The sequence below is a fragment of the Archocentrus centrarchus genome, chromosome 15 (genome assembly GCF_007364275.1).
Source record: "Archocentrus centrarchus isolate MPI-CPG fArcCen1 chromosome 15, fArcCen1, whole genome shotgun sequence".
Classification (NCBI taxonomy): domain Eukaryota; kingdom Metazoa; phylum Chordata; class Actinopteri; order Cichliformes; family Cichlidae; genus Archocentrus; species Archocentrus centrarchus.
The window spans coordinates 14,790,283-14,803,614 of NC_044360.1; the positions used below are offsets into that span (position 1 = coordinate 14,790,283).

Consider the following 13,332-nt stretch of genomic DNA (forward strand, 5'->3'; position numbering starts at 1 on the left):
GACATGTTAATAATCCAGGTTTATTTTTAATTATAATATAAATATAATTAAATTTATATAATTTAATTATGTATTTCTTGGCCTCCTCCTGAGTCATTGTATTATCTACCCAGCCTTGGATGTGTATGTCTATATATCATATGTGAATCCACAAGTCATCTCAGGCCACTGTAGATTATGTCTCCTCATCTTGCATCTCCCTTTGCAAGTGCAACAGTCTAAGCAGTTAATCTTGTCAAAAGAGACTCTTAATAAACTCAGACAATGCCCCGTTTCTCCCTCAGACAGATAAATGTGGTTTACAGCAGTGATCATATGCAGCATCTACCCTGAAGCTTTAATATATATTTATACACAAAACTCAGTGATCAGTCAAGCACAGAAAAGAGCATGATGGAGATGGGAGATGCAGTGTCAGAGCTGATACCTCTTTGCAGAATATTCATGACAGAAAAACAATAATGCAAAGATAGCCACTGCTTACAAAATGGAATAAATGCATAAGAAACTGTGACCTCAGATCTCTTTGGTGCATTTTACCAATGGATTAAATATTAATCACAATATTGGAGAAGCTGAATGCAAGATGTGACCACAGATCTAAACTTATAAATATGTGCCAAGGTGTTCTTGTCCACTTTCTCCAGTCTTTTTCACCGCATTTCCCTGTCTGGCACTACAATCTAAGTTGCTCTACGGTGTGTGAAGTTACAGGTTGGAGGCAGCTACATCAACAGCTGTGTCAGGGAGACTTACCCATACTCCTCCTGGGTGAAGATTGGGATGCGAGAAGGCTGAAGGACAGTAATCTCCACCAAAGTACTATTAGACTTCACTGGCTCCCCATTGTCATAGGCTATCACAAACAGCTACAGTGGGGCAAGCGAACACATGTTAACAAAACACACATGCAAATGCAAGCACAAAATTAACACTTTTTTTTATCTCAACTGCTGCTCACTCCACAAACAATTTGTTTTTTTGGGGATTGCCAGTCATTTTTGCCGACATGTTCGGCATCCTAATAGAGACATGCTGGCAAAATAGGATCTGGCGAGCAGGCTGCAAAGCTCCCAGAGAGTGAGAATGAATATATTGATCTACATTCATAGACTGTGGAGAAAGGAGCCGGGGAAAGCAGGGCAGGTGGGACAGCACAGAGGGAGTAAAAGGCTGAAAGAGAATAAACATAATTTTTTTATTTTTACAGAAACAGAGTAAGTAAAAGAAAAAAGACAGATTAGGACCCAATATCCTGCAGCGTGTGCTCGAGTGTTCACACCCACAAGCCTACAGTATGTAAAGTCACTGCAAGTTGTTAAAAATATCTTTATGTAAAATGCCCGGGAGGGCATTTGTTTTATCCAGAAAACTCTATATTATTTGTCACTGACAAAAGAAGCAAGTTAGGAAATTGAGACAGTCCCAAAAGGATCTTTGATTTTAAAGCATCATACAAAAAAAATCTACACATATTCGACCCATTAAAATTCAGTGGAACTTATATCACAGTAAAATTTGTCTCCAGGGTGATCTCCTGTTATCTGTAAACAAAACAGATAATCCCAACTATGATTAGGATGATTGTGATCGTTATCATTATACCATTATCATTAATCATCATTGACATTGCTGCTATCACGTGATAATCATCATTGTTAACTCTACATGTCAAATTGTTGTGATTTTTTAAGCTGATATTTGTCTTGTCTTGTTTTATATAGATTTTTCTGGCTTTTTTTTTTTTTAGTCAGCAAAATAAAGTTCTACTTTATTGGGCAGAGTGCTAAAGTTAACTTATTTGATGATTTACAATCACCGGCTATTTCCACAGCTGTCTATCAGCAATAATCGGGTTTGCAGAACACCCACTGTATCTTATACTGTATTCCTCACAATGACTCAGCTAAATAAAAATTTTTAAGCCAACACTGTTTACTGCCACAGCTCCCTCCACTCATATACACCACTCAGCCTCAACATTTAAGGCACAGACAGGTGAAGTAAATAGCAGTGGTCATCTTGTTACAACACAACCTTGAGCCCAGGCACTCATACAGATGTCACTGTGACACATGCAGCCCATCTAAACATAACTCAGCTTTCATTCCTTGAGAGCTCCTTTAAACAGCAGATCCTTTTTCTGACACGCACACTTCTGTAAACATTTACAGACCGAGCAACATAAACAAGTGACACACTGACACTTTAAGCAGGGGCACCTTATCACCCCTCTTGTCAGCATAATCGCTGCCACTCACCTTAAAGGTGACACTGGGCTCTTCATTGAGGTTGACCTTAGTGATAACTCTCCCACTTTCCTCTTCTACATCAAAAATGCTCCCACTGTACGGTGATCTGTTCAGGTCCACTCTATATCGAACAAAACTGGCTGGAGTACCCTGGTGGAGGGAGAAAGAAGAACATGAACCATATCAATGCAGTAACAATCCGCTTGTCTGGACACGAAATTTTATGTATGCCCATGATAAGAAAGATGATGAAGACAGGGGGATAGATCAAATTAATCTGGTAATCAGGCCATAAAGAACTAGTAAAAGTGCTCGCTTAGCAATACAACTCATAATTGTTATATTTGATTATTTTATCATGCAGCAGAGCTGTGGCTGTTGCTCCTCTTTCTATAACCTAAAAAAAAAGAAAAAAGACAATATTTATTGGCAAACCTTTATGTATTTTAGGGAGTGTGAGCTTGTGATAATAGTTTGATTCTCATCAGATATTGTCATTCACTGCTACAAATCTACTTATCTGATAGGAAATAAGATTAATAAAAATAAATGAAAAAAACCTCCTTTAAATTCATCTTTTTAGTCTCCAGGGTAACACACTTCCATTCATTAATAATAGTCTGGACTTTAATATGACCCTCTGATTAAGACTGACCATGGTTGCTGATTACTAATCATCTCTATAGCTTTTCTCTTATTCTAGTTCCATCCCTGCAGACCTCAAATTGATTCTGATTTTTAATAATCTTCTTGAAGCTTTCCTTCTTTGCCTGAACAGCTTTTGCTCCTCAGGGATTGGGTAAAACCTGGAGGTAGAGAGGTAAATCTTGTAGTAGCGGTGCATCTCTCGGGAGGCTTACTAACAAAAAAATGTGTCTCTTAGAGGTTACAAAACCATCTAAGTGAATTCACTAAGGGGATTAAAAAAAATCCAATCTTTTAAAGGCTCTTCAAATTCTTTTCTGACATTTAATGGAAAAGATGTCAGATGAGGGCCACCAATTAAGGAAAAAAAAATCTCCCCCACTGGCTTCAGTAGTAAGACCTCTGCAGTGATGGCAGCAACATTTTTAAACTGCTTCGTTCTGGTATGGCCGGCTTCTGGTGTGTGTATCATTAATTTGCCTTTTGAACTGTCTAACTTAATATCCAGCCCATAATAAATAAATAAATAAACAAAGAAAACAAAAACCCCCAATATTAAAGTTATTCACTGGAAATTAGTACTTGTCTTTATATCCTGAAAATCCTTCAGCAGACACCAGAAATTCAAAGCAACTGGTTTTTCACATAACTCAGAAGAGACGTAAACAAATATGTGAACTGCTGAGCGAAGTGTTGTTACAGGAATGTAACATTTCTGTGCCGTGTCCACAGAAATGTTCAGCTGTACAACCACTAGGTCTTGTATGACATTCTACTCACAGGATATGAATTTTTTATAGACACTGCCTGAGTGAACTCACTGTGTCATTAACATTGCAGATGTTGACATAAAATACTCAAATATAGTGAGGAGGGGGAATCAACCTTACTGTTACTAAGCAAAAAAAAGTAAAAAAAAAAAAACCAAAAAAACCATATAAGAATGTGTTTTTATTTTGTGTGTGTGTGTGTGTGTGTGCTTTTCTTTTTCAAAGAATTAAATTCCCTTCAACACAAAAATAGCAAATTCATTAAAACAGATCAATCTCAGAAGCACTGGGAGGCACTGAACGATGCTTCAGAGACACAAAACACAAAAGCAAGCGTTGATCTGACAGTGTAATAAAGTCAACACGTCAATATGACTTATTTTGTTAGTTTTGCGAAATTACAAATGACTGATTTGACTTGTAAGTGACTAGAAGGTTACAGAGGAAATGGGAATTGCTAAAAGCAGTAAACTTCCTCTGCTGTGATCAACCCAATCACAGAAAAGATTTTCATTTTCACTCAAAAACAACAGACTCTTTAAATCTTCCCCTGAAGAGTAAAGGTTCTTACTGGAACATTTGTCTCCATGGTGATCTCCTGTCTTGTTCAGGGTGATATTAACATTGACATTATGGGGTTGAGTGGCATGCAGAAAATGCAGTTACTTTTTAAAACCCATTAGTATCACTTCTCCTAAGGTGCAGGTAGACAGGTATTAAGCTAGCTTTACAAAATGTGCAAAATGTCCCTCCAAAAAGAAAAAAAAAAAAATCAGCAGAAATGCATTGAAATCTTCACAAGACACACGCACTGGTTGCATGTGTCAGATTAACATGACCACCCTGGTTCTTTATTATGTGGGTAGGCTTTTATTTGCCTGCTTAACAGAGAGAGACATTTGTTGACATGTTTAGAAATCAGTAGACTCAGCTCGTTCCACCTAACAGAAGTGTCTATGACACAAACTGGGTTAGGAAATCTAATAGTCTTTCTATTAAACCCTTTTTCCATGCCTTTATGAGAACATGAGATGATTTTCTATTTGTGTTTTAGTGCTACCAGATTTCTGCAGTGAGTTAGGATGGTGATGCAAAAAGGACCCATCCACCCATTTTCTTCCATTATCCACAAGGTTTTAGGAGTTCAGTATCTTGTCTAAGCACACTTTGATCAACTATCAGCTAGTGGATGGCCAGCTCTACATCCTGAGAGACAGAAACCCAGGATGTGGGAGTGTTCCCTCTGAGAGGAAAGTTAAGATGTGCAGTACTCCCTGCATAAATGTGAATTTCGACCACCTACAGCTGGCACTGACAGGAATCAGTATCTCAGTGTTTACGTGCTCCAGAGCGAATACAAGCCTATCCAAACCTGGTGAGATCCCACCAGCGGGAGCACGACTAATAAGAAGAATCAAGTCCACTTTTCTGAAAAACACATTCAGAGCTGGACACTACTAGGAATCCCCATTTTTGACTGTGAAAGGTTGTAAAGCAAATAAATAAACATAAATTTGTTCAACAAGCAATTTGATGGTGCTCCTTAAAACATAAAAACACACATAAAAGACAAAAGGAAAGAGCCAATGTGATTGAGAAGACTGCTGATTCACTACATGCCATAAAATATTAAGATTTTCTCAGCTAAATAATCCTAAAACAAGAATTCATTAGAAAAAAAAAAGTCTATCATACATTTCCAGTCTCATCTGGTTGTTACAGTTTCTTTGCTGCATGGTGTAATGTTCCTTGGATTTCAGACTATATTAAGAAAGCTCCCAATAGATCCTATTCAGATAGTGAGGTAAAGAAGTTTGAGGAAATCTGACACTCTGAGGCAACTGGTGGATGACTCATACGAGTCAAGATGCACACCTTGCAGATAGAGCTGGTTTGGAACAAACTTTCACACAGCACTGCAGCTCTAATAAGAACACTGCGGTCTTGAAAACATCTTTTAAATGCATCATGTGAAATGTTAGAGCTGTAAAAAGACAAACATTCTGACAGAAACATGTATGGAATATAAAATCATCAAGCAGAGCCCCCCCCCCATTTCATTTCTTTCACTAATGTTGCATAGTTTAATCTAAACATGTATACAGCAATTTTTAAACAGTACTCACTGGTGGGTCTTGGTCTTCAGCAAAAACTGTGGTGATGACTGTTCCTTTCTCCGCATTGGGTGCCACCATGCCTTTATATAGGTCTTGGCTAAAGATGGGGGAGAAGTCATTCATGTCCTGAAATTCAAATAAGTTAATATATTAGTGGTAATTGTAACTGTAGCATGCACTATTTATCTAAACATGGCAATGTACAAATATTTATTTTTACTTCATATGTTAACAGCTAGTAAAGAAGAGGCATATAAGTATTGGCATTAAAAAGGGTCAAATAAATTTAGCAATATTCTATCACCACCAATGTGTTCTAATGCTGTCTGTATAGTGAATTAATAATAATTGGGGATTTTGCAGTTTCTGCTCTATTAGACTTCAGTTAACACTTTAGTAATTCAGCATGCCCCCGGCAGAGCAAGTAAGTTTGTAGCCTTGTTAACATATGCATTTGGTGGTGGTGGTGGGGGGGGGACTATGCTGGAAGACATATCATTAGTGCACAAACAGTTGAGGTTTCTGCAGTTCTGCCTTAGAACTGCAGAAACAGATTAAGTCAGTCAGGGTTTTAGTCAGGGTTTTCATATAACATTTCATTATGTACACCCGTTCAACTGCTCATTAACAAAATGATCTTAATCAGCCAATCACATGGCAGCACCCCAGGGCATTTAGAAGTCCTGCTGAAGTTCAAACATCAGAGCAACAGAATGGTGAAGAAGGTGGCATAATTGGTGGCATAGAAAATCCCAGTCAGTGCACTGACTGGGATTTTCTCACATAACCATCTCCAGGGTTTATAGAGTATGGTTCAAAAAACAGGAAAATATCTGGTGAGCAGCAGTTCAGAGGAGAATGGCCAGACTGATTTGATTTGTGGAAAGCAAGAAAGGAAAGCAACAATAACTCAAATAACCACTTGTTACAACCAAGGTATGCAGAAAAGCATTTCTGATGCATAACACCTTGAACCTTGAAGTAGCTTGGCTACTCCAGCAGCCAGTGTGAGCTTTTGCTGTTATAGCCTAAAAACAGGAAACTGAGGCTACAATTCACAGGGGGTCAGCAAAAATTGGACAATAGAAGACTGGAAAAATGCTGCCTGATCTGATTCTGCTATGACATTTGGATGGTAGGGTCAGAATGTGGCGTAAGTAACATGTAAGCATGGATCCATCTCGCCTTTTATCAACAGTTCAGGTTGTTGGTGGTGGTCTAATAGTGTTGAGGACTGAGTATCATTTAAACACCACAGCCTACCTGAGTATTGTTGCTAAATATGTCCATCTCTTTATGACCACAATGTACCCATCTTCTGATGGATGCTTCCAGCAGGATAATGATCTATGTCACAAAGCTCAAATCATCTCAAACTGGTTTCTTTTAACATGACAATGAGTTCACTGTAGACAGTGGCCTCCACAGTCACCCGATTGCAAACCAGTGGAGCACCTTTGGGATGGAATGGGAGCTTCACATCGTGGATGTGCAGCTGACAAATCTGCAGCAACTGTGTGATGCTATTATGTCAATATGGACCAAAATCCCTAAAGAATGTTTCCAGCACCTTGTTGCAACTAATGAAGTGTCCAGTACCATTATCAGTGGTAATGCCTGATAACAGCAGATAGGAAGAATAGAACATTTACTCTCACTAGTAAATCAGATAATGGTTCAAAAGTTTAGTATAATAATATTTAATCAGGCCAACATGCAAACCATGAATTTTCTGACCTACTTGTATGTATGCTCAGGCTTTCAGGCTAGTAGCCCTGTAAGTGTAGATTTTAAAAGATATTTACTTTAATTATTTACTTGAACCAAGCAACTCTGTAAAGCACACAAAGGTAACATCAAGAGTCCATTGACAAACTAAAGGTTACTATAAAAGCATAGTATTTGCCATATGAAAAAAGAAACTCAGTGATGACTCTTACAGAATTATAAGAACAAGAGTAATAAGATAAGGATGCAGTGTGCAACATTTCCAAAAAAAAAACCAAACAAACAAAAAAAAAAAAACAGCTGTTTTATCAGGATTCAGTGATTAACTGCTCCCTAGAACATGTGAGAATGTCATCACATCATGTCATCACAGCTTTAATCACCTTCTCCTAGTCAGTAATGCATAGAAAAGCTCTACCATGTTTGGGTCTGCAAAGAAATTAATCTTGTCAACTATGGAAACCCTGCTTTGCTGTTTGAAAATGAAAACTCAGAAAGCCATTCACATATCTCTCAGGAATAGCTTAACTCTATTATAACTACTGGAACCTGATCTTCCTTTCTCCTAAAATTTCTCTCTACTTTCCACTGTTTTGGCTGAGCCATTGGCAACAGTATGCGTTCTATAAGCTCAGTGGTGGAGGGCAGCCTCTCTTTGATCTATACACAGGTTTAGTGCTTCCTAGCAGAAAATCTATGATCCAGCCTTTGCTTTGAACAACAAAGTCTGATCCTTGTGTTGCAAGTGTTCACAAGGAAGGTGTGGACAAGATGCATGTGCAGACACACTTATGCTGTGTCTGCACCTATGCGTGTGCTACGTGAGGCCGTACAGCACATATGGGACTTTATCTTTCACCACGCATGCATACAAACACATAGATTTATGAAGTTAAGAACAAAAGAAAAAGTTTGGGAGACTCAAAACAGCAACACAAGAAAAACAGTCGATCCATCACAGCAAGGTATATGTTAAAGAAGACAATAACAAAACAATACAAGGGAAAAATCAAACATAGATTACTTCAAATAACTCTCTGGAGGTGTTACATGAGAAAGGAAGTAAAGTCAGTGGAATCAACTCCATCTCCATCCCTAGTTCCCTGGAAGCCTGTATGAATTCATTAGACTCATTCTATGTCATAGCCACCATTTGGAATGGAAGTCACTGCTTTGATATCAGTGGCTGTGCAATGTTTATCCTATCAAACACCATTCCTGGGCGACAGCAAAAAGAAGGCAACAAAGCTTTTCCTTATCAGAGGACAAACTCACTCTACAGGTTGGCAGACCACATGCTGAGCCTGCTTGAACAAGCTTAGGCACTTGCTCTCATTCTGTGTAATATCGAAAGCTTAATTCTAAAGACTTGGAGACACACACTGTGGGTGGACTGAATTTATAATGCGAACACATTTTGAAGAATTACCCAAAGTGAAAACACATGACCATTAACACACACACACAAACACTCACGCATACACACATGAATAGTATCACAATACAAGGCGTCTAATCCTTTCGTTGGGATTCAGCTGTTAATCTCTTGAAAGGCTGGAAAGGGAACACAAGCTCCTGGAAAACCTGACATAATTGCTGTCACAAAGCTAATGAGTCATTCAAGGCAGGGATAGCACTGTGCGCCAGACAGAAACACATCTCCATCCATTCTTTTTTCCCGGTGATGCTGAGAGGACGAGCAGGTCAGGGGGCCAAAACGTGTTTTACAAAGGGAGCACAATACGCTTTTGCAATAAATGGCATTAAATTTAATTTAATATCACAAAGCAGTGCAGGTACAATACTGTAATGTGTCTCCATTCTCCAATCCCCCTTTGAATTGTGGTTTATGCAAGCTATTACTACTGTAAAACTATGCTAATGATTCACTGCCAGCGCTGCACATCCAGTGGGACAATGAGGGTAGAAGAAAGGAGAATAGTACACAGGAGGCTGTGGTAGACAGGTCATCTGGAGACTCCTACCGTGATGCGGACTGTGACGGTTGCTTGCCCAGGAGGCATGACCCCTCTTTGGTCGACAGCTTCCACCTGGAATGTATAAGAGGCCCCCATGCTCATAGCAGCCAGGTCCTCAAAGTCCAGGGGCTGCAGTACAACTAACACCCCCGTTACAGGGTTCAGGGAAAACAGCTGCCTGGCCGATTCAGTCGTGATCCGATAAGTGACATTGGAGAAGAGATCTAAGTCTACCGCCTAGGAGATGGAAGAGCAAAGGAGAGCATTAAAAACAACAGAGGACGCACCTCTGGAAAAAGTAAGGTGATAAAAGAGGAGAAAGAACGAGTCTAACATTATAATTTATAAATCAGAAACTTTCATATAACCCGGTAAGTATAGACCATAGGCAATGAATAGTAATGTCCCTATTGTAATTTATCATTTTAGCATGGGTTACTTGCATCAATCATTAATCAGGCACTGATTAAATTAAATCGCTAAGGAAAGCTCATTCCATTAAATCAAAAATTGCAAAGTAGACCTAAATTTACAATGGCTGTTTCAATAAGAGATTATTAGATGCAGCATAATGCAGGACACATGTTTTTGTGTGGATGCATCAACCACATACACAGCATTATTCATTCATAAACATAAAGAGGACTAAGAATTATTACATTTATTAAGGAGCAGTAAACAACAAGTGCTGCTAAGGCTAATGGAAATATTATGGGCATTAAGACCATGAATGTCTGAGAGGAATTCCAAGTTTCATTGCAATCCATCCGATGGGTCTAAATAAATACATAAATAAAGCAGCCTCATAGTGGTGCTACAGGAAATCACCAAAGAAAGAAATCCTAACAGTCCAAAGAGTAGACTTCAGGACTATTTCAATGGCAGTTTTGGATACTGGTGTTAGTACCCATACAGTGGGGAAAATAATTATTGCATCCCCTGCTCAATTTGTAATTTTGCTCACTTACAAAGAAACGAACAATCTCTAAATTTTATGGTAGTTTCATTTGAATGGAGAGAAAATATCAACCACAAATCCAGGAAAAAAAAACAAACAACAAAAAAAAAAAACATTACATAAAAGTTATAACTTCATTTGCATGTCATTGACTGAAATAAGTCTTTGGTCATCAAGCAAAACATGACTTAGTACTTGATCCCCTCCTCTTTACAGAAACTGTCTAAATCCTTTAGGTTTTTTTGGCTGCCACTTGGAAACTCAAAGCTTAAGCTCCCTCCACAGATTCTATAGGATTGAGGTCTGGAGACTGGCTAGGCCACTCCATGACCTTAACGTGCTGCTTCTTTAGCCACTCCTTTGTTTCCTTGGTGTGTTTTGGGTCATTGTCATGCTGGATAACCCACCCATGACCCATCTTCTGTATTCTGGCTGATGGAAGGAGGTTCCTATCCGGTATACGACCCCATCCATTGGTCCATCAATGCGGTGAAGTTGTCCTGTACCCTTAGCAGAAAAACAACCCCAACGCATACTGCTTCCAACTCTGTGGTTGACTGTGGTGATGGTGTTCTTTGGGTCATACTCAGCATTTCTCTTCCTCCAAACACGGTGGATTGAGCTGATGCCAAAAAGCTCAATTTTGGTTTCTTCTGATCACAGCACTTTCTTCCAAGCCGTCTCTGAATCACTTTTATGTTCACTTGCAAACTTAAGACCTGTACATGTGCCTTCTTGGGCAGGGGGACTTTGCGGGCACAGCGAGATTTCAATCCATTACGGGGCCGTGTGTTACCAATGGTGTTCTTGGTGAAAATGGTCCCAACTGCTTTCATCTCATTAACAACCTCCTCCTGTGTGGTTCTGGGCTCATCCACCACCTTTCTCATGATCATACTCACTGCAGGAGGGAAGATGTCATATGGAGATACTGTTCATTTCTTTATAAGTGAGCAAACTTACAAATTCAACAGGGGATCAAATAATTATTTCCCCCATTATATAGCATTGCTACTGCCATCAGAGCTGACAACCTATCCTTCTAATGGTTGAAAATCGATTGGTGGTCTATTGGTGGCTAAAGGGGAAGGGCTAAACTCTTAAAAATCTAAAAACCAAAAATTTTGTGATGGTAGAAGAGCAATATTTAAAGCAAAAGTCGATAGGTTGCATCCTTTGGGGAAGAGAGCTGGATGGATGTACACACTGTTATTCCTATTCCACTAACATGACTTAAAAGTTAAAATACATCCAGGATGGAATGTGCTTTAATCCACCTATCTTAGTCACTTTCTCTCCTATGTGAGATAAAAAGTGAGACAGACTCTGGTATATCTCACCTGTGCTATTTAGGTATTTTGCCAACCACCCTGGTGCATTCAGAGTTAATGTGTCATCTAGGAGATTAATGGTGTCACGGTGCCACTGTCACTCACACCCTTCGACCTCAGCCCATACTTCCCCTTCTTCTCACCCTCCCCTCCAGCTTTATCCCTGTCTGGGAGATGTCACTCACAATATGCCAGCAATTACTCGCCCCTCTGCTCGCGTTTGCTCTGCACGCACAGGGTTTCTCCACACTATTTCAGCGCAAACAAATGCACTGCTGTTTGACAGGGTTGAAGCGATGCCAAAGACAGATACCACCAATTAAAAAAAAAAAGAGAAAGTTCTTCTCAATTTCTTTCACAACCAACATTCTATTAATGTTGGTTGTGAAAGATCGAAAAACAATCCTGTACCAAAGCTGGGCTGATGATTTGAGGAAAAACATTTTCAGTCTAAAAATGCCCAGAGAGCTGTCATTGCACTGCATAAAAGATTATATATGTTGCTGTCTGCGTAATTGCTTCTGTCTGGAAGCATTTGACATTTTAAGCACTAAATTGCAAGCTCTTGAAGTTAAAAGATTCTAAAAGCCTTTTAATACAATCACCTGTATGATACAAAAGGAGATGGGAGACATTTGGTGATAATCACTTGAACAGTAAGTTCTTACACTTAGCTGGAGGACCACAGTTCCCACAGGGCTGTTCTCAGGCACATTCACCACATAAGTTTTCTGGGAGAACACCGGACTGTTGTCATCAATATCTGTGACCTGGACTGAGACGGTGAAAGAGGTACGTCGTGGATCTACTGCACCATCTGAGGCTTCAACCACCAAATCATACTGACTTCTTAACTCCCGATCAAGTGGCACTCTTGTGTAGATGCTTCCATTAGCACTTATTGTAAACAAGTCGGGATGATTCACAATCCGGTAGTGCACCTGGCCATTAGCTCCTGCATCTGGATCTGTGGCCTGGGGGAGAAAAAAAACATGATCAGAGGGCTCAGTTATGGGAAGACTAATGATTATCTTTGTTTAGTCAGTGCAGGAATGCACAGAATAATAATATCCAGGCAGCTCACTCACATAAATTAAATACTTAAATTAATTTGACCTCAGCATGAGTTATTTGATCTTTGACACTTGTGGCTTTTCTTATTGTTGCTGATTTCAAGCTATTAACATTATAAATGCTGCAAAATCCCAAAGTGAGTTATTGATATACAATGACCAGATTTTATAATAGAAGCAGTTAATAATATGCAAAATGAACTATCAATAAAATGCCAGAAGCCATTTTAGAAAACCTGCAGGAAACAATAAGAAATCATTTACATATATCAATACTACAAGAAAGATAAATACTCATCAAAATACATCATATGAATAGTTGATTATATAACTAAGATGCACAGGGGTTTTTTTCTAACGTAACCCTGGTATATTTATACTGGTTTCAACTACAAAGCTAGTGATGCTAGAGTGCCACAGCTGAGCTTAAAACGAACAAACAGGGAAAAAAAAACAGCACTTTTTCATGCTTTGCATCT

The 13,332-nt window shown here is 39.0% G+C and overlaps 1 protein-coding gene across 1 annotated transcript in view; it reads right to left on the reverse strand.

Annotated features, from left to right (window-relative positions):
• Positions 1 to 13,332, reverse strand: part of LOC115793047 (protocadherin-15-like) — a 232,811-nt gene that overhangs the window by 54,066 nt on the left and 165,413 nt on the right. Inside the window, exons 20-24 of the mRNA XM_030747761.1 lie at positions 12,449 to 12,754; positions 9,498 to 9,728; positions 5,794 to 5,910; positions 2,262 to 2,402; positions 757 to 869 (exon numbers count right to left, since the gene is read on the reverse strand). Of these exons, the coding sequence (XP_030603621.1) occupies positions 757 to 869; positions 2,262 to 2,402; positions 5,794 to 5,910; positions 9,498 to 9,728; positions 12,449 to 12,754 (908 nt within the window). The remainder of the gene's footprint in view (positions 1 to 756; positions 870 to 2,261; positions 2,403 to 5,793; positions 5,911 to 9,497; positions 9,729 to 12,448; positions 12,755 to 13,332) is intronic.